At 39.6% G+C, this 24,869-nt stretch overlaps 1 protein-coding gene across 1 annotated transcript; it reads right to left on the reverse strand.

Moving 5' to 3' along the window:
* Positions 1 to 507: 507 nt before the first annotated feature.
* HORMAD2 (HORMA domain containing 2) lies at positions 508 to 23,904 on the reverse strand. Its single transcript, XM_062590192.1, has 12 exons — positions 23,854 to 23,904; positions 22,656 to 22,800; positions 20,802 to 20,865; positions 19,722 to 19,758; positions 18,352 to 18,372; positions 17,505 to 17,531; positions 15,824 to 15,891; positions 12,765 to 12,916; positions 11,747 to 12,000; positions 10,792 to 10,900; positions 9,606 to 9,670; positions 508 to 841 (listed from the first exon to the last, which is right to left on the reverse strand). The coding sequence occupies exons 1-12, from the start codon at positions 23,902 to 23,904 to the stop codon at positions 737 to 739; spliced, it is 1,098 nt and encodes a 365-aa protein (XP_062446176.1). The 3' UTR covers positions 508 to 736.
* Between the last annotated feature and the right edge of the window lie 965 nt (positions 23,905 to 24,869).

Consider the following 24,869-nt stretch of genomic DNA (forward strand, 5'->3'; position numbering starts at 1 on the left):
ACCTGTATTTGCAGTCATAAGGTATCTTTATTAAAGCTAAGTTTTAAAAATGCTGTATTTCAACACGATTTATCTCATGTAACTGTCTAAGCCCCTTGGTAAGTGGTGGGTTGCTGCTTTAGAAATAAGCTGATAATACAGCCATAGCAACACTATTTGCTGAGTCAGAAAAAAAACATTCAGCAACAGCAGAAAATGCGTATAGACTATTTTATCTCTGTATTCAATACAGATAAAAACCCTTTTTTGAAAAAAATCTATGCTCCGGAAATAGTAGATAGGATGAAGTTAAGCACTGTCTAATGAATCATGAGACTTGTTTGCTGGCATTAATTCCTCAGAGTTTATCTTGAAATACTGCCATTAATATTGAGGATATATTGGCAGAGGACTGTCCAGTCACAGAAGAGCAAATTTAGCTGGGAGGGGGTGGAGGAACAGAGAGGGGAAGGGAGTGTGTTTGTGTGTGTGTGTGAGAAAGAGAAAGAAGCACACAGACACCATTCATATGGAATCATCAATCCTCAGCTTTAGAACATCAAACAAATACTGTTGAGCTACATTGTCATGACAATTACTAGGCTTGCTGTCTCTTTACAATCGAAAGTTTTTACTAGACAAATATGCAAAAATATATGTGGAATGTGGACGGTTAAATATGAAAACAGAGTCTTCACTAGTGAAATGACAATGAGAACTCGCACCTTCTAAAATGTATTATGTGTCAGAACAAACATCATTTCCTGCCTTCCAGAAGCAGCTTCTCTGGTTCACTGACCTTCCTTTTCTTCTTGGGTCCTATTACCTCTTCCTGGCTAAATGAAAGGTTCAGGCAGCTTATCTGTAAGAACCATCAGAAACAGTGATCATTCTCACGGTACAGACTCCTGCTACATGAGTCAAGCAATACAACTTCCATAACTACAATACTACAATCTCTTTTCCTGGATGTTCTTGGGTTTGTCAAGTATGATCCTGTGCTCCACAAAAGCAATTAGGCAAGAAATCAAAACTGGAATCCTCAGAAATCAGGACTGTAAGATTTGTGAAAGCAACTGGTTCAGATTCAGGGAGTGGGAATGTTTTTGGTGGCACAAGGAACAGTATCTCTCTCCCCACTGGTGAAGGAAATATAAGAAGCAAAATCTTTGAGAAACATAACAATTTATAAGGCAGAAGCCCTTTTCATCAACTTCAGATAATCATACAAATATGTAACAGCAGGGTGGTAAATTCAAGGTCACTAGAAACAACTTCACCGGAGGAGATACATATAGTACCTGTATTTGCACATCTGAGTCTGTGAAAAACAACTAAGCAAAGTAAAGTTTTATTCAAGAGGCCTGACTTTTTTCTAGAAAAATATGAACCTTCCTCAAAAATATTCAGGGGCCTACAAATTAGAAAGGACTAAAAAAAGACTGATATATATGTTAGAATATACATGGATGAGTGGTATAGCCAACTCAGACAGATCATAGATAGATGGACACCCAGATAAACAGAAGTGTTGGCTGCCCCATTCAATTGACAAACTCACTTATTCTCATTATCACATGACATATTTGTGTTTTTACCAAAACAGTCTTGAGCTGCAGAGAGTAACCTGTGTTGCTGCCCTCCCAGCAAGGATAAAGCGCACAGTCTGGCAAGCTAACCTGTTTTGCTCTGACTGGAACTAAACTAAAGGGACATACCACAGCACACCACTTCAACTTTGCCTACAAAAGAAAGTTAATTTGGATTAAAGGAAGGCAAATAAAGGGGTAAATAAGTCCTAATAAAGTTCTTGTTCTAAAATAGGAGTACTTTATTGTGGTTTTACTGAAAATCATGAGGAATCCTGTAACTGAAGCAGGATAAATGCAAGGAGTTAATAACGAGCTAACCTGGAACACATCTTGGATACAAGCACAAGGTCTCCAGATTGCAAAATGTGGTCATTATAGAACTCCCCACTCACATCATCAAGGCTTCCTTTCTATCTGTCCTTGGTATGAGGTTTTGGTAATCTCTACATAGCAATGGGCTTTCTAATGAGTGAAATAACACCGATAATGATTAACAGCAAAATAGTTTGAAACAACCTCAGGTCTCCTCTCTATCATGTTTCAAACTGTTTTTCTTCCCCTCGCCCTCTCTTCTCTCCTCTTCACTATGAGCAACAAAATAATATTGGTTAACACAGAAAGTACAACTTCCTTTCAATAAAAACAGAGAAAAGTAGAATCTGCCAAAGAGAGACAGGCAGCTTCTGCTTCATGTTGCAAATTCAATCTGACCAATCTTCTAGCGCTGTCTAAGTCATATTTGCTTGAGGAAGGAGTGATGAGTGGATCTCTGTTTTAGAGCTCCTGACCTGATATCCAGCTGCTGAAACTGGCATTTTAGGCAGTTATTTACTTTCTCTCCCTGGCATCATTTTAACTGGTCTGCTTCCTTTTCTGAAGTCCAGGGCACAGAGGGGAGAAATGCTGCATCCAAAAACTCTCCAGGGCTAACACAGCTGCAAGTTCTGTACACTACTCTGCTGGTCACACAAGAAAGCAAAAGCAATGATCCCCAGTCTCTGGGCCCCAGTCACCTGAATAAGAAGACTCTCCTATTTTAATCTAGGCTGCAAAGCTACAGCTAGTACTTTTATTACCTCTATTGAGGAACAGATCTTAGGCAGCACAGCCAGCTACCTGGTAAGGTAAAAATCAAGTAAAAAAAAAAAAAAAAAAAGGTAAAAAAGTCTTGTCTTTACCAGGCATTTGGTTGTGTTGCCTAAGAACTGTCACCAAGTGATCTAGACAAGCACTATTTGTATACTAAAGACATGTTGTTAAACATCAAATGCACAAGGTATTTCACTGAAGTCGACGTGTCCTGTCCTGCTCCCGCCAACTACAAGTTAATGCAAATTCACACAGAAACTCAGAACCAGGAACAGAATTCAAGTGCAACCTCCAGGTCCCATCCTTAACCACATGTTCAAGTTTCTTCCCCAGGACTGTGGCTCTAAATGGGATTATGTCAGATTCTATGCATGTTTATTTGCTTTTAACCAGAAAGTAAACCTCTTAAACAATGTGGTAAAAAGCAGGAAATCCCTCCCATTGATTAAACACACAAATCAAAGCCTCCAGAAGTTGATTAGTTCTAATTACTTGCATGTACTGGGATGCCTGCCTTAGAATAACTGATGGGGGAGCTTGGGCTACATGAATGTTGCTTTTTGTCTTACACAACCAGTACAGGCCCTCAGCTTCACGGAGGCCTGATCAAGCCAGATGTTGTAAAAGTACGCAGGAGCAGGCCCTGATCCTCACAAGCATACCCAGTAAAGGGACAATACTGACAATAAGATGGGAGGGACAAGTCCAGATCAAGAAGCAAAGTCAGAAACAGATTTTCTACACCCCAAATCTCAGTCCAAGGCTTTGTCCTGGGTTGAGGTCATACCATGAACACACAGTGAGTTTGAAACTTGTGTGTTTTATGGTATTGTGCCGTGTGTAAAAATGTAATTTTTGCTACAAATATTTTAAGTGAAACTGCAGCTAACTTGTGAATCATACAAGTGTTACTAATTTCTGGCATTAAACTAACAGGACAGCTGCACATTGTCTGGAGAAGATATCAGGCTAAAAATAGATTAGACTTAGATTAAAGCCTTCCCAAGACAGACTGGTGGATGAAATAGAATGAGCAGATCATAGCTATACTGCTATTCTTAGATAGGCAAAGTCAGGACCTAGTTTTGTGCTCTGCAGTTTTCTATCCCATGTCTCCACATATTCTGGCCAAAAATTCCCAGCATAAATTGAAGCAAATTTACAGCTCTTCTGACATGTGTTTTGCTTCCCATCCTATGCAGAAAAGCTAAAACAGCCTAAGAGCATTTGACTGTGTCCCCTCTTTGTCCCTGGCCTGCCTCATGCTGAGGTTTGGCACTTTTCAAATTTTATGCCCTCAGCAGAGTTCCCTTTGTTGGGACTTAAAGTTTTAACTTGGTGAGGTATCCTGTAACTATCCTGACAAATTCAGAAGCACATTAATGCCAAAGGAAATCCATCACACAAGCCAGAAGAATAAGGACAGTAAGAATAAAGACTTGACTGGTAAAATAAGGCAAACCGATCCTCAGCTGTCATGGTAGCAAACAGTATCTGCAGGGGATGTTTTTCACCATCAGGAAATTTTAATCAGAGAGCAAACCAGTGCATGATGCTTCCTGTGATTTCAGCTGCAGCTAACATTGACTTAATAGCACAGCAAATACTTGCCACTTTCAAAAATCAAGACAGTGGCTCTTTAAATTCAGTCCCCAAAACCTGAGGCATCCCTCATGAATGGCCTTTTCTGGCTGAAGAGCAATAGTTCTTATCTACTCACTGACAGATTGCTGCTCCAAGCTCACAAAACACAGCAAAATCAAGGTTCAGAAGGCTATTCTTGGTGGTGTCCAGTGAAAGGACAAGAGGAAATGGGCACAAACTAAATACAAGAAATTCAGTTTAAACACAAGAAAAAACTTTTTTACTCTATAGCTGATCAAATACTGGAACAGGTTGCCCAGGGAGGCTGTGGAGCCTCTGTTCTCGGAGATGCTCAAAATCTGACTGCACATGGTCCTGAGCAAGCTGCTCTACTCTACCCTGCTTTGAACTGGTGGGGTGGACTAAATCATCTGCAGTGGTCCCTTCCAACCTCCGTGATGCTATGATTCTGCAAAGGTGTCAGAGATGTTAAAAGCTCCAACACAGGGCTCAGCACTGATCTCATATCAGTTTCTAGTAAAGCCATTGCACTGACATCAGTGGAATTAATCCTGTTTTCATCTGCACAAGTGGAGGAGAATCACGCTGGTTAGCATGAAAGCCAATTTATGCAGGTGGAAGAATGAAAGACACTCACTGTGGTGCTCCTGTGGAAACTTGCCATGTTTGTGTCCCCCAGTAAGCCATGCCAAGACATCACTGACTACTAATAGACATCTTCCTCTTCCATAGCTCACTGTTAAAATCTCTGACATTCAACGGAATTTCCTTTCAGCAAACTGGAAGTCTCAAAGACCTGCTCTCTATCTCACTGTGTTTTGCGTAGAGTTTAAAGTATTAATGAATGGCTTTTTACACAGAATATATATTAAAAAAGAAAGAATAGCTGATGAAAAACACAATAATCCCTCTCCTTAGCAACCTCCATCAGGGCCCTCAGTCAGACAGTGGGCTGTGTGTTAGCCATTCTGATTGCAGGACCACAACCCAATTTTCCAATATGCTTCCCAAAGCCAGAAGACTTGCCCTTATAAAGTTAAAGAGTTGTAACTGAGGAGGTGAACAGCAATGGACACTCCTTCTGGCTACTAGGCTACTACCCAGCTTAGTCCCCCATGGGTTATCAGATCTGCCAATCTTAATTTATGACAATTTCTCTAGAGGGGCTGGTTGTTAGCATGCACATTATGAACTTCATGTAAAGGCACGTAGTACAGACGTTTTGGGTAATCCCATGGATGTCTCTGGGGTTGCTGTCAGCGAATTAGAGGGCACAAGGGTTAAACTGCACCAGATCTGAACAAGGGAATAAGCCTCACCTTTAAATGAAGAGATCACTACAAAACTGTTTCCTGTGCACTAGACAGGAATAACTCACGCAAGGGATGAATGGCCCCAAGATACTGCTAAGGATCTGATGTGAATTGAGAGAAGCCAGGAATTTCCTGACCTCACTGTCTCACTCCTCCCAGAATGGCCTGAACTAACAGGAAGGAGAGAGGCAAGCTCATCTCTGAATCTTTCTCCTCATTGTTTGGGTCTGTGTAGCCTCAGCTGTGTTGGAGGAGAAAATGTTCTGGGAACTTCTCATCAGATACGGTTCTCTTGATAGACAGTTAGAGATAAACCTTTCTTTTTTTTTTCTTTTCTGCAAAAGTTCAAGATAATGACATTGCCACAGAAAAATGTTTTCCCATTGCTCTGCAAAAGGCAGACTTCACCCTTCTCCTGTTTACTGTCATGACAATTCTAAAAGTGGTTTGCCTGGAAAAAATCAGACAACAAATATCTTGATCCTTAAGCTGTTATCCTGCAGTTGGATCCACTTGTTCTGACCTTTACAGTCAGACAGAAGCTACATACAATAGTGAAGTTCTGCAAAGGCACAAGAGTCTCCGTTAGGATGATCATGGCTCTGGACACCAATAGGGTGCTGACTGATGGCAAATGGGACAGATCTTTCTCACAGTGTGCTATCTACAAAAGACTATGTTCACACCAGCTTCCACCCCAACACAGTCTCTCAGACGAAGAGGACATGGCCAGGTACTCAAATCACCTGCAGTGGGTGATGGGTCTTTGGGGAGCATTAGCTGGAGGCGAGCCAAGCTATCTTTTCAGGTCTAAAGCTGCACTGATTTACAACATTTAGGCATCTGAATCACTCCCTAAACCTCTAACTTTTAGACAGATGCAGTTAAAGACAGCTAATCTGTATGCTAGGAGTATGCCTACACCAGACAGTGAATTACAGTGCAGAGACCCCTGAGCTACCCTCAATCAAGAATGTTATGTCCACACAAGGACAAGTGTCAACACACTTCCATATTTCCCGAAGCAGTCTAGCAGCTTACGCATGGTCAGTCCAGCAGCATGATGTCTGGCCCTGGCTAAGGATGCCAGACACTCAGCAGGGATAACTGACTCGTGCTGTGCTGATGCAGCCATACCACTTCCAGCTCTGACCCAGGCTAAGTCAGAGACAATTCAGGACTCTCTGCATTCTGCTTCATTGGGCAGTGTGACCATGCCCTAAGAGCCACCCCAGAATTTCAGCTCACAGCTTGCTGCGGGAGATAAAATCTGCAGAGGCATCCCTATGGTCAGCTTTTACTCATCTTCTAGTAATACTTCATTCCAAACTCTTTCCATTGTAACATGTTTCCTTACATATAGACAAAGCTGACAAAAATCACTTTGCAGGACAAAAACATTACAGGATTTACAAGATGATAAAGGAGTATGCTAAAATCTTCAAAAGGCTATCTTCAGCTCAGTGCAGGACCCTATTCTCATCAGCAGACTTCTATAAACTAAATCAGTGGACAGCAGTTCCTATTTTACTCAGCTCTTCAGACTGCAACTCCTACAATACCTGTGGAAACTAGCAGGACACATACAGATAGTACACCAGGGTAAATCCTTGGCTGATGCAATCAGAAAAACTCTACTGAAATCAGCAGAGGTAGACTAATTTACATGCTGGTGTCTAACTCTGGATGATTAAGTACAGAGACACTTTGTTGGGAAAGGGCAATCTCTCATTTGATCCAAAGCATCATCAATCATTAGATTGCAGATAACAAGTAAGTTGAGTACATGCAATTTTTTCTCCAATCCCAAAGGCCCTCTCTCAAAGTATCTCCATGGCCATTATTAAAGTCCAGTTACAGTTCTAACTGCCCAGGAATGGCTTTTTCTCCTTTGGCAGATGTGAATCCTTTGTTTCTCCCATGTCCTGTAGATTAAAAAGAGCCTTTAATACATTAATTCCTGGTTTTTTTTGAAGAGCTATAGGTCAGGAAGATAATGATCAATAAACTCAGTTCCAACAGTATTTATTTTTGATGACCCAGAAGTTAGAAAGAACAAAGCAGTTCAGACAAAGAACAGTAAGATGCTGGTCCAGATTTCCAATAGCAATTTGGGACTGTGGGTACCATATTTTTTCAGCACTTTCTCAATATCAGAGCCTCATACAGATTTCAAATTACTGGACACTCCAAATTGCTTTAGTTACTTTTGGAAATCTTGGCTTCAATATTTATGTTATGGCTCTAGAGAGCTTCTCTGAACACATTTACACAGTCAGAAAATGGTATTGCTTTACTGTACTATAGTTTGTAGATGTTCTCATTCACATTCCGAAAGGACTGCTTCTATCCATCTAACCTATATTTGACCCTGTTAGATAACACCTAACTTAGACTTCCCATTTACACTAGCCTGTCCTCATTTTTTAAGACAAACTTCACTCGACAGTTTGGCTTCCTGATTCAAGTGGAATACACAATGGTCATTTGTTTTACCTACTTCCTCAGAAAAGAAGGGAAAGTCCCTCTCATATGGAAAATAATGTTGAATTTTAATTAGCAGTGGCTTTACCATGATGATCTGCACTTTTTAACTAGTAACCTGATTCAATCTTTTCCTAAATGGACCAAAATATTAGCCAACTTCTATGCTATGCTGCTTTAAAAGATAGTATCAATGAATCAATAGAGAAACCCTCTGCCATGCAGAGGGCTTGGTTTTTTGTTTTTTTAAATCTTTGGAAGCACACAATGGATAAAGTGACTCTTCCGTTTTTCAGTAACTAATACTGTTTCCACCACCTTCAGAAACTCTCACTATTGCTACTGTATTCTAATGAAATTCACATGCTGCAGGAGGGAGGTATCTGGTGCTCTGATTATAATCATGACAGACCCAAAAGAATGTCAGCGCATGATTCAGTGGGACAGCCATGAGTTACAAACAAAAAAGGCTCCTGTTTTCACATAGACGACAGAATAAACAATGATCAGAAGGAAACTGGAGGATGTGACAAAAAAAAAAATGTGGTTAAAATTTGAAAAATACCAGCCTGGGCACAGAAGTTCATTTCTAAGATCCACAGTCAAGGCAAATACTTCAGAGATGCCTTTTGAATGACACGTTAAGTTGCAGTCTCCAATTGCTGTCTGAGTTAGACACCCCGGGATTCTTTTCAACAGAAGCAGGGAAAAATTTAGTAGGAATTTCCTACTCTCATTAACTTCTCCTGTAAAGATGTAATTTCCGAACACCCAAGCTCACAAGATTTTCAACTAATTTGAATGGGAACAGGATCAAGTAGCAAGTCACTCTGGTGGGATTCAGAGATTTGCTCTGTCACTGAACAAACCTCTGCAAAAGCCCATGAATTTGAGCTCAGATTCTGACTCAGGGTTTGGCCTGAACAGTCTCAGGATGGAATTAATCTCACATAACTTTATTTATCTAAAATTACATGTCTGGCCCATGCTAGTTTTCTGAGTAGCCCCAGTAACCACTGAAACAAGATCAAAATCTCCAGGGGACAAGTCTTCCTATCCTAGAGATGTAGCCAAAAAGGGGTCAGGTCCATCTGTACCTGTGACTCACACGTAAAGTGTCAGGCATCATGAGAAGAGAGGTGAAGACTATTTCAGGCAACAGAGGCAACATAGCCCTCAATCCTTATATGGGGTAGTGATTTCAGAACCCTAATCCAAAAAGGTATACAGAAAGAAAAAACCCAGTCGTTCCAGTGATTTAGTTTGCCTGCATTATTCACAAGCATCAGCTCCAGAGAACAGTACAGAACTCCTGTACTGGATGTAAGAAGTAATTTGACTATGGAAAAGTTTCTTCCTAAATGCTTCCGGTTTATGCTTATGCCCCTATGACACGACATTTTGTAGCTTTTTTGTATTTTGGTACTGTGCAATAAATTTATGAATGTTATTTGAATTTTGGGCTGTCCTAGATGATATAATATCCCATGGCAATGAATTCTACTTTACGTGGAGCACCTTAGAGCCATTACAACTTGCTCACCTGTGGAGATGTCCTCGAGCAACACATTTTCCCTGTTTCTTTTATTCTTGTCTTCTCCTTTCCACCTATAGTCCAAACATCACATCAAAAATAGCTCTAAAGTTAAAATCCGACATTTAATTGAAACAAAATCCAGAAATATGACTGAACCACTGCAGCAAAATCTCATCTCTAATTAGAAATTATATCACTCTTGTTCTCAGACAGTGCAAACACTGGTATTTTATATATATTACATATATATACACATATTTATATATTTTATACAGGAATTTCAGAATAATGTCTCATCTGAACATGCAGCACATGAACTTGTAGCAACACTTATCCATTAAGGTGATACTTTAACTCAGTTTTTAGTCTGGTTTCCTAATAAAACATGGCTTATGCCAGTACACACACTGTGTAAGTGTGTGTCTGTGTGTGTGCATATAGGGGAAGGAAGGGAGCTGTCCTCTGACTGATAACTATTGACTTAATTAGACAGTTTTAACAAAATTTGATGGGGAACCCAAAGCGCCTAAGAGTTTCATGAAAACAGGCAAGGCTTTAGAGGAGAGCCATAGTGGGATCTGTACCTGTAGTGGAAAATGTGGTTGTATGAGCTCATTCCTTATTAGACATCAGATAATCTGCAGGAGAAAGACCTGAAAAGGTGACTCCATACATAGACCAGCTTCTTTATTCCACTGCTTAGGGATCCCAGGAATGCTATTTACCATTTTGTCACTAGATGGTATTGTTCCACAGGCTATATTTGAGTCTCAAAGGTCAAATGTAACGTGGCATATTACAAAGCTAGATTTATTGAAGTGACAGAGAGAATGCTTTCTTCATGTATGTTTATGTTTGTTTTCATATATAAATGGCATTACCAAAATCAAACTGTGATAGCTAGAGGAAAAGAGCTTTGGTAAAATGTAGATCGTGTAACTTGGTATTGATGAACTATACATTTCCTTCATATCAGAAAAAAAGCTGCTAAGATAAAGAGATGGAAAATTACTGATAAAAATTGAATGTATCTGTTAATAAACCAAACATACAAGAGGCCCTTTATCATAGTTCAATCTAATCTGATACAAAATTAAGAGAGCCTGACAAATTCTGTTTGTCCATTTCAAAATTATTGCACTAGGATGTTATGAGCTGATAAATTCCTTCACTTTCAAAACTGGGCCTTTACCTGTATCCTGAAGACAAAACGAAGACGCTTGAGTTTTCCAGCCTGGATACATGTCACTTTTGTCCTCTCCATGCTCACTTGAATCTGCTCTAGCAGGGAGAGGGTTGTTCTGTGAAGTAAATGATGCTTCGTCTTAATAACCTAACCTAACAAACATGCCTAAATGGTAAATCCATGAACTCAGCACTAACAGGAATGAGATTTCCAACACTCCTGGGAGCCCAAGTCTTTCAACACCCGAGCCTACAAAAGTCTTTCAGGAGATAAATTTACCGAGAAAATTCAGAAAATTCTGACCTAAATGGCTTCCTATCTTGAGGAATCAGCTACGCTGGTGTTTGCTCCCTGGCACTGACCACCTAAAATATAATTTTCAGGTCTAAGTTGCTGGTCCAAGCTCCCACTACATCATTTTGAAGTAAGACCCCACCAAAGGACAATTCATTGAAGCCTAACTTGGTGCCTAAATAAATGATCTTAACTGCCTGCTAGAGATGCCTCCTCCACTAAGTACAGAGGGGGCTTAGAGAATTGTTTAGACATGATGTTTAGATGGCTAAAGGTAAGTGGAAGGGATCCAAACTAAATATACAGTGGAATGCTGCTTATTCCAGTGAAATGCCAAGTGGAAATGCAACATCCCTTGCAATTGTCTCCATTTTGTGCACGTCCATGTAGAAGTACATTGCGTCTCTCTCTGCACAATCACTGCCCCCTTCTGGGGAAAACAATTTCATCCCAGTCAGTGGAGCTGCTGGGATGAAATTCACTTTAGTTCTATGAATTTCCAGCCTCAGCATTCAATATGCTGTAGCACTGCTGCCCTATCACAAGTTGAAACCCTTATTAGACAAAGCTGAAACTTGTATTCTTAGAAAATGTTTCTTTTTTAAGGAGGACTTTGTTAGATAAATTCTACTGCTCCAGTAAGAACTGAATGGAGCTATCTCTATACCTTGGGGCTCCCCTCCTCTTCTTCTTCATCGCAGTCTAACCCTTGATGGGAGATCTCAGCAGGACCGTTCTTCTGGATCAGTCTGCTTTCAACTGTTCCCATTCTTTTATTTTCAGTTGTTACTCTCACTTTCATGATGTGGAAGCCAGTGGAGACAGACCCCACTTTCAGGTTGACAGGATCACCATCAAAGAGCAGATTACCAGGGCTGCCATCTTCCTTAAAGCCAGGGGGCTGGTAATCTTCAGGAGTTACTACACAGGGAAGAAGAACTCACTGTTGTCAGAGAAAACAAATTCCATATCTCTTTAATCTGCAGAAAGGACATCTAGCTCAAGTAATGAGCCCAGCTACTAAAAATATTCTGTTTTTTGGGGAGGAAGAGGGAGAAAGCAAAGGAAATTATTACTAAAACAGATAGAGAATGCTCTATGTCTTTGTGGGGCTATTATCTGGAAACGTGCTACAGTTTAGTGATCTTGTAGAAAGCTGTCTGTCTAGTGTGCAAAAGCTCAAGGGTTCCACAGAGTCTCAAGGTAAAAGACTCCAGCCTCTCTTAAGGAAAGGCTGGAAATTCTAGTCTACAGATTGTTAAGCAGGAGGTCAAATCGCACCTCATAATGACCCCTGTTTAGATTGAAAAAAAAGAATGGAGAACATGCGGTCAAGAGCCTCAATGAAATAATAACTTTAAGGTGTTAAGATAGCATTAACATTCTCAATTTTCTGGAGCAAAACCCATCTATAGTATGTCTGTTCCTCAAACTACAATGAAAGAGGATATCTCCTTTTTACACTGCATGCCTGTACTTAAATAGATGTTGAATCCATTCTTAAAAAGCACCTGCCACCCCGTTTGTCAGAAGGCATTATTATATTTCACACCATTTCTCTCTGCATCAGCTAATACATTCTACTATTTCACTCTTCTATATTTATTTTTACAGAGGCTTGGGTTTATCATAGGAATTGATGAAAGGCCAAGTTTTCTGCACAGCATGCTCTATTCTCCACCTACCATCATTGTAATAGAGGAGTTTCATGGTCAAGATAATGTCATTGGGAAGTGGCCCAAGGTTTTGCATTAATAAGTACAGTTTACGGATCAGGAGACTGCTGGCTTTTTTAACCTCCTCGCTGCACATCCCGTTCATGAAGTTCATTTTGTTGCTAAAAAAGAATAACATAGTTGTTTGGAAAAAAGACTAACAGAGTTGTTTTCCCCAGTCATGAATATTCAAGACCAAATTACAAATATAGAGCATCCACTGAATTGTCTGAAACCAACAGCAACAAAGGTACAATGCCTTTATGCAACTTCTAAATAAACAGGGAAGTGAAACAGACTCCAGTGATGGGGTGGCATCAGCAGAACAACAGCTCTAAACTAAGAGGCATGGAATTTACATTTGAACAGACTTTGTAGCCGGGGGCAATGTACCCCATTATACAAGCGTCATGACTCACTCGTTTAAACATGATTAAATTGGATCAAAAGGACCATAAAACAAGTGCTTTTCACCTAAGCAATTTGAGGAATGAGAGGAATGGGGTGAGAAGCCCATATAAAGCCAATTCATTACAGTGGCTGTTTTCAAGTCCATTTTGCAGTTTTAAGGGAAGTGAATTGCATGTTCTCACTTCAATTCCATATAAGAAAAACTAGTTCAGAAGCACATTTTTCAAAAGTGACTAAGGGGCATTCCTCTCACCTCCTTCGCCCATCCAAATGTCAGCTGGCTAGTCTAAGCAAGCAGTCTAGACTGAGATAAACGTATAACAGAGGCGGGATGAATCGCCTTCTGGAGGAGTTTGTTTCTCTTGACTACAGAGGGAAATGAGATGAGCAGCTTAGACCATACAGCTAACTATCAACAGTTGAAACTGTACCAGATGAATCACAAATTGACTAAAGAGCCTAAACTTCATTGACTTTCAATGAGAAGAGGTCTTAAAGGCTCCTCCATCACTAAAATGTCTTTGAAAAGCAGGTGGATGATACAATATACAGGCCGGATGGACTCTAACACAATCATCCCGAGTGATCATCCAAGTAATCTAAGACAGCAAAAGCAGAATCATAGAGCTGAGTATGACTAAGTTACTGGAAGGAAGAGCTCCATTAAGATTGATTTGCTCTTCTAGTTGAAGCTTTTGGGGTCATCATGAAAACTGAGTGGCTGCTGAACAGCTTGTGTTCAGAGAGTAATAGGTTATAGTTTAGTAAGCGCCATACTGCCAACAGCAAAACTCTTTGCTGAACCCACTTTGCTATTAAATGAAATCCTGTATGCTCAGAAATGGAGGAGAACCGGTGGTACATCAAGTGAGGGACCAATGCTGATTAACAACTAGGTCAGAGCAATGAGAAGAAACTAGGATTTTTTTTGACACATCTTCTTTGCAAGTCTTGGGAGCAGTGGGATGGGGATCGTAAAGGAAAGAGTATATGCAAAAAAGAGATGGCAAACGGTGGGGTACTGTACCAGTATAGAAAAAAACACTGTGGATGTGATGCAGGAATGGTGTGAAAATGTAGCAGATGGGGAATTGAACCTCTCTGAAGGACTGGGATCCATGGTGAGGAACTCATCAAAAAAAAAATCAATCTATAAAGCAGAAATCTTCCAGGAGAAAATTTCCCTTTACCATGCAGACATGAGGATGCAGACAAACAAAACACAAAAAATGTGGAATGATTAACTCCAAGTTTTCATATGGCAATAAACCTTGCAGGTATACAAAAGTGGTTTTATCAAATGAAGGTGATGAGATACCAATGATAATACAGTCCTGACCAGCAGTGCCAGAATGTCAGTTCACTGATGACTGCAAGTACACACGTGTTGTTGCAATAGTAGTGTCAGTCACTGAAGAAACAGAACAGAGTCCTAGCTAATATGGAACAGGTCATTCTTGGTCAGTGCTAGGGACATCAAGAGATGCTGAGTTCCTTTTGGAGACTGTTGTTATTTCTAGGAACAAATGACTGATCTGAATAAGGTGGACCAAAAATACCAAAATACTCAAGAGTCATATCTTATCTTTCAGATCCCAAAGCTCTCATTTTCCCTTCAGTGTAGAAAGGACATTTGAAAGCGGCTTCAAAGCTATAATAAACAGTGTGGTCAACAGGACACTCCAGACTGTGATATAACCCATATTTATTTTCCAAAAAGAAAACCATTTTGATGGGTACAATGAACGATTTGGATGTGATCAGAGAAAGAGCAGCAAATGGTATACTACAGAGAAGAAGTTAGGAGAGTTTCCTGTCAGGAAACTACTTACAGAGAACTAGTTTCCTGACGAGTATTAAAGGCAGCAGAGCACTCTTGCTATACAGACAGGTTCCAAGGCCCAAAGATCCATCTTTTACCAGTGACAAGTGCAGAAGCAAACTAAAACCAGGCTAACTATTTTTCTCTGCTTTGGTTATAGCCAGTGGCCATTGATAATATTTATTTTGAGCTACACAGATTTCAGGCTTACAAAACAGAGCTTTAAAGTATATAAAAGGTATAGAGAGCTAGAAAGATGCAAAGAGCTGTAGCTTCTGGCCATATATTTTGCAGCTTCAATTCAGACGTGGCTGGCTGAAGATCTCCCAGCTCATACACACACAACTGGTACAGAAGAATATGGGTATGCAAATGCTCAAGGAAAAAGCTTTTGGGGGTGGGATTTTGGCAAAAGTGATCAAACATGGAAAAGCTTACTCTGAAAGCATAAGGCTCTCCTGAAAAACTCAAAGAACACTCACTATTAGTGGAGAAAGCAGTAAACTCAACTGTGCCAGTTTCTGCATCACTACACTGATTAGGCACAACTTCTATGAATTGCCCTTAATTTAGTTCTAATCTACTGTAGATTTCTTACTGTGCTATGTAACAGCATTTCTATTCATCAGCTCAGAGTTCATATCCTGTAGAGTGAATGTCCTCAACTCTGATATTTAAAGCTGCTTAGCGACTCAGACAGCTACATGCTATAATCATAAAGTACAGTTTCTTCTTCAAGTTTCAATAAAGCATATTTTTCACAGTGTAAATCTGATAAATAAATCCAGATCATTACCTGACAACGTCCATCTGCGGCCCATTCTTTTTGTACTTGAATTTGAATTGATATAGTTCAGTCACTGTCTAGAGATTTCACAGGAAAATAGGAAAAAAAAGAAACAGGTCTCTTTCATTGCAAGTGTAAAGACGTGTCTTGAACATATATCATTTGTCAGCTTTATCAGATCATAGCATTAATTTAATGATATGACAAAAGCTTTAGCTCAATTATTGCTTGCACAGCTTTTGGCAAATTTTATTAACGAATACAACTTACCTAGCACTGAAATAATCATGAGGAGGAATTTCTTCACTGTGAGAGTGACAGAGCACTGCAACCAGTTGCCCAGAGAGGCTGTGGAGTCTCCCTCTCTGGAGATATTCAAAGGCTGCCTGGATGCAACCCTGTCAAACATGCTCTAGGTGACCCTGCTAAAGCAGGGGGGTTGGACTAGATGATCTCCACAGGTCCCTTCCAATCTTATTGATTCTATGATTCTATGAAAGATTAACAAACTTCCTACTTCCTACTTCCACTTCCTCTGTGGGCTTCACTCCCTTACCTAAACCTCTAACAAGGCACTGGGGCCAGCTAATGATCACGATGTACATGTTCTCCCTTACTGAAAGGAAGAATGTGAGGCTTCATGGGTGTGCAGCATTACAGGGAACTCTGGCCTGGAGTCCTGTACAGAGACCACAGTCTGAAGGACTCTTCTTACTAGTAAATATTTCATAGTCAAAATATCGTAACTTTCTAAATTTCACAGAAATCTCAGACTTTTCTGGGAGAGATAAAGAAAATTCTAAATGTTTTCCATTTAAAGGGAAACAACTTGCTATGACTTAAAGAAGAAAGTAATCAGGAAGACTAATTCAACACAAGAAAAGGATAGAACACAGTTCAACTCCATGCCTATAATTTACTTTTTTTCAAAGCCAATGAGGTTGATTAGTAAGAGATGAGCTCTTAATTCTCCAAGTCTCCTTTACAAATCTCAGCCTCAGTAGCCATATGTATGGGCTAAACTCTTTTGCTTTTTCCCCAGATGCTGAAGCAGGAAGCAGCAGAATTGTAACTAGGTAAGCAAAGATTCTGCAGTTGTTATCTGTATCTGCTCTGTGAAGACAGAATGGATGCAGAACCTCTGCTTATTTATTACACTATCTAGAGTGTCTTCCACAGGCTAGATGTAGACAAAATAGTAAGAGATAGAAACACAGTGGAGAAGGATAGAAACACAGTGGAGAAGGACACTGAAGGGCTAAGCATATGCACTATGTGACATATACATCCCAGTTCCGGAGTGCTTCATAAATTCTGTCCTAAACCTCCCTGCACCAAAAACGAGCTCTATTTAACAGTGCTGTTAAAAAGATGGTTCATAAAAGAATGATTTTGAACTTCCCATTTCTTCTCTTCAGAAAAGAAACAAAATCTTAAGCATGCCCATTAGCTGCCTGTTAACACCCCTGTCTGAGGCCCAAGATGGGTCCACAGCCTAGTGCCCAGTAGGAGTGTTTGATCACAATCCAGCTCACTGAATTGCCATTCATAAGTGAAAGCAGAAGAAGAGAAACAGGGTCACCAAGCAGCTATGTCAGGGTAGAATGTAAGCCTACAAGTCTATTCTGAATACAGATCTACTCACCCATGCCTTCTGTTGTCTCAAAGATTAATTAAAACTCTTTCTTACCTCCGGTTCCTTGGGATTGGTGTAAATCTGTTACAAGAAAGCACAGTGAGTGCATTCTCCCCTTGGTTAACATGAACCAGTGAGAAGCAATTAAACAATACTATTTTCATCTTACAACAGAGATTGTACTATCTGTTACATGTGACCAGAAAAAGGAATGGCTGGGAAACAGCCTTCCTCTATCAGCAGTCAATATTTACCACTTCAAAGAAAGGTAGATGCTCACCTGTGCAATTGTGAAGGAATGAGGTGAATTCCCATCTCAATCCTCACAGGCAACTCTTCATGCCTGAGCTTTAACTGCCCTGATTATGACTCGCATACACAGAATGCCTATCGGTGCTTTACAAAGGACCATGGCAAAAGACTGACAATGCAGTTGCTAATTGTGTGGTTTCTGCAATATCAAAGACCTCCGGGATAACTTGCCCAAAACCTGATGGCTGAAGAATTTGCTACAGAACTTCCTCAATGATGCCAGCAAGCAGATTAATACAGAGGACTCTTATGGAGAGGGAAGTGGAAAGGACACATAGCTTCCTTATTCCAAGGATGGAGGCAAGAGTCTGCACGAAGCAATGATATGAAGCACATGAAAGTGCTTCTGGAAGGTTAAGGATGCATACAAGACCTCAGAGTCAGAAGTTTAAAATATTCAGAAAATGTCCTCACACAGCCTAGGAAGTTCATATTTACTGTATTTAAGAAAGGTCGCTGTTCCATTAAAAAATACATACTTTCTGACTTCCCTTTAAAAAAAGACACAAATGAGTTGACACAACTTTGGCTCCATTATCTCTTTCAAGCGCTGTGGAGGAACAGAAATGCCTTGTATTCATTTACTTACTGCTAGGACAGCAATATGTAACTAAGGAGAAAGAAGAAACAAAACACAAAGTCAAAATTAACCTCAATGTCAAGGGGAAAAAAAGACACATATCAAAATCTAAGTGTCTGCATACAGTGAAGGACTAGATAATTCAACAAACTGTGAGTCAAAAAACTTCTTTAGAAAGATCATTCATAGCACTGCATCAGCAACACCTAGTGGCCAGTTTGCTTGGCTTTACATGCAGTTTTGTAAGAAAATATGAAACAGCTGCATACTCACATTTACCTCTTGTGACTATTTCTAACAATGTCCAAACGCCAATTTAAAATTATTTCATAGTAGCATCTATCCTTATTGAAGACTAATAAAAGAGCCCTTCTGGTACCACAAATTTCACTATGATGAATCTCACTTCCCTGCATCTCATCTCAATTACCTGTGAGTGTTCAACTTTGGCTCTCAGGTACAAAACTCAGAAAAAGTATTTAATTTACACTACAGCACGAAATTATACTTGGGACTACTCTTGAAAACAATCACAGAACAATCTCCACTACATATCTCATTTTTTCCTTAATCTTTGTCGAGTAACAACTGATTTATGTCTCTCAGAAATAGCAGAAGCCTAAATCCCTCCTAGAACTGTCAGCAAGCAATAACCTTAGCTCACAACATCTCAAATTATCTCATCTAGAGAGACAGTCAGCAGTGCTGAAACTAATAACACTTCATCTGATCTAGATGAGAATTGATTTGATGAACAGTGCTGACAGAGATGACAACAATCAGTACTTTTTCCTTTACAGAGCAGATTTTGTGTGAGAATCAGCAAGGAATTATTACTTACTAACTGATTATGTCCTGAAACTGGCTACATACATCATTTGATGAAATACAGAAGAAGAATAAAATCTGAACTCAGGAGGGAAAACTAAGAGGGTTAAAAAGGATGAGAAAATGAAAAGAAGGGCAATGACTAAGGGAAAGGAGATGAAGGAGATCAGAAGCATGAAAGGACCTGTCTCAAGGAAAAAGGCATGGCAATCAAGGTATGTGCTGACTGGCAGTGCCTCTATCCAGACATTACAGAATGTAAATGTAGAACACAGAACTAAGGGAAATTCCTTTCATGCTGCAAATCAGTTCATTCACTGTGTAGGCAAGTCTAGAAGAACAACAGTAGCCAAGATTTGGGCTCAGGGAATATAAACCAAAATCTCGTATGTATGAACTCAGGGCAAGCTCTTTCCCCTAAACCACAGTCATAAATATGTCTTATGTTCATGCAAGATTACTGCAAAATACAAAACAGGAATGGAAATAAAGTTTTGTCTGCATTTTATAAGAAATCAGAAACTCCATTAAAAAATATGAAAAAAACTTACAAATTTCTTCTCCAAAGCATCAAAACAACCTTGAATCCTGCCAGGAAAAAATGTATTAATATTAACCAGCAATATTTAGCACCTAATCTGTAAACATAAACTCATTAGGTGGAGTTTACAGTCTACATTTTCTGGAATTGAGACTACAAAGCTAGAAACATCTTTGGCTTGTACAGTCCTTTCCAGGTCAATCATCGAGAAGTCACTATCTTCCCTTCTGCTTCTGTGCACTGTTTATACACCTAGGACCATATCCTGTCAGCCCTGAGCCCACTTAAATCCCAGCAACAAGGGTCCAAGGGTTCAGTGCTCTATTTCAGCTCTCCAGACTGCTCTCCAAGTGCTCTTCCCATTAACAATGTATAGACTCTGACATAAACTTTAGTCTGAACAGCCTCATATGTCTGGCCTTGCAAATATTTATCTGATGCATTTTTTACAGCTGTGGGCCTTCTCAAGTTAGTAAGTATTACATAAGGTAGAAATGGTTAGATATTTACTCTTAGAGTCAATGGATCTGCACCTGCGTGTTTCCTGGGCACAGCAATGTCAGAGAGTAACAAAGAAATGTAAGTGCTATCTACTTTAGAAAACAGCTTTCTATGCTTCTTGTTGGGAATATGCTAACTCTGAAATACATTTTAATTATCACACAGGAAAGTTGTGATGTCCTTAGATACACAGTTTCCAGGAAGATAACATACTGTACATAATAATAATAAAAAAACCACACACACACAAAGAATCAAACCAAAAAATATTAAACAAAACCAGAAACAATCTTAAGATTTTATTTAATCTCCCCCTACCTACACCGCCTGTGTGTGCTCTGGGGCCTGACCATGACCTCACTAAAGTTAACACTTAACAGACCTTGAACTCACATGCTCTTTGCCAGCTAATTATGTCTTGCTTACGTACAGGGCCAAGCATACACACTGCAGCAGTGGGAGTTGCACTGGCATATCCAATTGCACTACTGGGTACAATGTTTTCAAATTAAGGAAGAATAAGAATTTGAGAGGTAGATGTCTTGCTATTCAGCACAATCTTGTCTTAGTTTCACTGTTACTCACTTACCACTTGACTATCTGCAATGATCCCAGACAGCTTTTATCTTCTCGGAGAATTTTTAGACAGAGGTCTGCAAAACCAAATTTAGCACATACTTAAAATCCTTATCACAGCTATTGGGCAAACACTGAAACTAAGCCAGTCATCCTCCCTTTTTTGGAAAAAATGCATTATCTGGAAGTTCTTCTTGAGCGGAAATGGTGGTTTCCACTGAGTCCCAGGTGGGCTGACACAGGCTTATTGCTGCATTTTCATATGTCAAAAACTTTCCTCAGATGCTCTGGGCTCTCCCAGAGAAAGTGCTAGTTATGGCTTAACTTCAAAATGCCAGCAACTTCCATTCTTTTCTCCCCCTCCCTTTTCCATTCGCATCCATTCTGGTATTTCCTAACAACACCTCTCACTTCCGCATTCAGTCTTCACCAACATCTATATGAGGTAAAGACTATACTCAGAATAAACAACTCTGTTAGTTTTCCATTGGATTCCTTCTGTTTTCAGACATCCAGAATAGCAAGTGGAAAACCCCTTCTACAACTGATACAGCTTCCAAATGAAGAGATGATTTAATGATACCTTAGGATCAACTCAATGAGCTCTCAAAGGCCTGAACAGGCCAGATGTTAACATTTTTGCTCAAAAAGACAATTGTAAGACTTGAAATTTGATTAGAAGGACTAATGGTCTTTCAGCTTAGGTGATCAAAAGCCAAGTTGAGGGCACAGAATATCCTAAATAAGTCCACAATATACATGTGACCAGGTTTCAGGATATCAAACTGCCTCAGTAAAAATATGGAAATGGATTGGAATGCACGGAGACATTGCACACTACATTAATGCATCTCAAATGAACATAAAGATGTGGAAAGCGTCATTAATTCTTGTGATTCTATGACAACAGAATCTTAATCTTAGAATAACTTTCTTCTTTTCTTAAAGCATTGACTCTCAAGCACATGCGGTTATGTGAGATACTCATTTTTCAAGGAAAAAAAGATTTTAAATCTGCTCTTGATCTCTCAAAGCTGAAAATGTGAAAAACAATGGCTCAAAAATTCAAAGGAAAATAAAACATATCAATCACAAATTTTTTTAAAAAACTACTGATTTTTAACTCAGTCTACTGACTCTGGGGCCTGATGCGTAGGACTGGCAACACATTAGCTCAGGGCTACAAAGACAATCAGAGGACTGGAGCATCTCCCCTATGAGGAAAGGCTGAGAGAGCTGAGACTATTCAGCCTGGAGAGCAGAAGACTGAGAGGGGATTTTATCAATGTCTACAAATACCTTAAGCGGGGGATGTCAAGAGGATGGGGCCAGACTCTTTTCAGTGATGCCCAGCAACAGGACAAGAGGCAACAGGCAACAGCTGAAACAGAGGAAGTTCCACCTGAATATAAGGAAGAACTTTCCTGTGAGTGTGACAGAACACTAGAACAGGTTGCTCAGAGAGGTTGTGGAGTCTCCTTTTCTGGAGATATTCAAAACCTGCCTGGATACAATCCTGTGCAATGTGCTCTAGGTGACCCCGTTTGAGCAAGGGGGTTGGACTAGATGATCTCCAGAGGTCCCTTCCAACATCAACCATTCTATGATTCTGTGAGAAATGATTATAAGCCACTAGAAACACTAACAGAAAAGCCATGAGTTGCCAGTAGCTTCAGGTTGTCTTCCATGCTTTCTTTCTGATGCAGAAGCATTGCCTGCTTCAAGAGTTGGAAAAGACCCATTAGCAGTCTTCCTACAATAAACTGAATCATATATATGTGAGCATCTAGCAGCTAATCTGTAAAGCAGGCTATTGCTAAAAAATAGCATGTTGGGAACAAGAACCAGCAAAAACTGAGAATGTTACCATCTAAATAGCGAGTTCCGTATGAACTCTCTGGGAACAACCCTCTTAGGTATGTTATACAGGATACAGAGATAGCCAGAAGCCTTTTCACCAGCACCACAGACTGCTGTTCAGTAGTAATTTTGTTGGGGAACAACACTGATTCCTGAAAAAAAAAGGGCAAAGTCAAAAATAGTACTAGTTTTAGTTCAGTACTACGGAGGGTAACTTAAAGAAGTAATTTTAAGATTTCTCTGCTCTTTATATAATATACAGAAAGGATTCATGTCTATCATGAGTGGGGTTAAATATTGTAAGGTTAGTTATCAAAGGGTCTCACAAGATTTATTCAGATCCAGGTTGCTTTAATCCCTCCCTTGCCCATTGTCACAGCAGTACATTCCCACCCCCTCCACTTCACTAATACAGGCACCTGTCAGAAAACCACCCATACAAAAAAAGTGTATCCTTTTCTGCCAGCTTAGCTCTACAGAATTAATTGGAGTCAAAAAAGGGTCATGACTGGGGCAGTGTTCACTGTTATGCCAAAGTTCACGGCCTGCCACAGCTTTGGCTAGAGCATTAGTGTCTTGTTACAGGCATGAAAGATGAAAGACACTGCAACAGTGTCACTGGCATGGATAAAAAAGTGCTTCTGAGAAATAATGGTAAGAAGAAAAAGCACTATGCTAGACAGAAGATTCCGACCTCAACACTTTGACATTTGACAGCAGACTCAGTTTGCTGACATCACACACGGTCTTAGTTTCCACAGTGATTTTAACATAGAATTGTACACAGTACATGCTACAAACTGAAACAGTTAACCATGTCGAAGATTGTGGTTATTCCAAATACTAAACACTGTGCAATTTTAACAGGAAAAATCTCAGTGGAAAGCATATTAAATTTTGTTCCTTTATTAGTTCATTGTTTTTGTTCCTCCTAATAAGGCTCTCTGCACACCTAATGAGCTCTCATTTATTTATTCAAATACATGTCAAAGCTGCACATTACATATTGTATCTTTCTGGATTCATTAAGTTGGAAATATTTGTTTTTTCATCCAACTAAGGATATCGATTGCAGCCAACAGATATAATTATAAGGATATAATTGCAGCCAATAGAAAGTATTCTCAGCCCACAGGGCTCAGACACGTCAGGCCTCAGAACTGAGCACAACGAAGGTCAGCACCTTTGCATTTCAGGCTTTTTACCTTGGAGGATTTATTCTTTTGCCTCATCTGTAAAAGCTGGTGAGTAGCCATCATATATTGAAGACCTGCCTTCCACTTGCAATTAAAACCTGCAGAAAAATGAATGTGAGACACCTGGAAAACAGACTCATTGAAATTTTTCACCTTTCTTAAAGTAAAAACCAGACTCTTCAGTGCTATTCAGGTCTAAAAGCCGGCTGTCCGGCACAAAAAGCTAAACTAAAATAAAGCAAGCATACTCTGTGGTCCTGTGTGAAAGTCTGTAGGGTAATACAAATCTATCCATGGGTAAACGATCAATAGTATTTGAAATTCAGGGCCACATGTGAATCTTGTGTCAGCTGGTGCCACTTCAGAATGCATTTTTCATATTCAAAACCACAAATGCTAGCTCCAACAACTGCTAGAAAGTGTGAAGGAGGAATGATAAAGAAATAGAAGTCTGCTAATGGGAACCAGTATTTTAGCAAGGGTAAGCAGGATATATACTAGCATCAATCTTGGCCAGAACAAAGGAATAATTCTACCAAGACACCTTGAAAGTAAAAATTAGAAGCCCATATTGTTTTAATGAAAGCAGGCTTTGTAGAAATCTGGATTAAAAAGGAATTTTTTTCCCTAAGACGAGAAATCTGATTGATAAAGGCAATGATGTGGGCATTACCTTTTTTTTGCACTTCATCAAGGTGTTTGATTTAGTCTGACATTTTGATTAAAAACTTCCATTAGATGGAATTAGCAAGGCACACATTTAACTGGTTCGAAAAACAGCTCAATGACAGATTTCAACATGTAGTTGCTAATGGGGAGGCATTAATGAATAGAAATGTCACAAATAGGTCCCCAAAGCCGCACTTCCTTGTCTAAAGCTGGTCAGTATTTCTATCAACAATTAAAAACATAAAATAAATGTGGTTTATAGATATAAACAATGATCTCATGCACTGAACAGAGAACGCGTATCAGAACAGTCAATTTAATCTTGTTATGTATTTGTATGCTTTTAGCATTTTTTT

Source organism: Rhea pennata, chromosome 17, assembly GCF_028389875.1.
Source record: "Rhea pennata isolate bPtePen1 chromosome 17, bPtePen1.pri, whole genome shotgun sequence".
Lineage (NCBI taxonomy): Eukaryota > Metazoa > Chordata > Aves > Rheiformes > Rheidae > Rhea > Rhea pennata.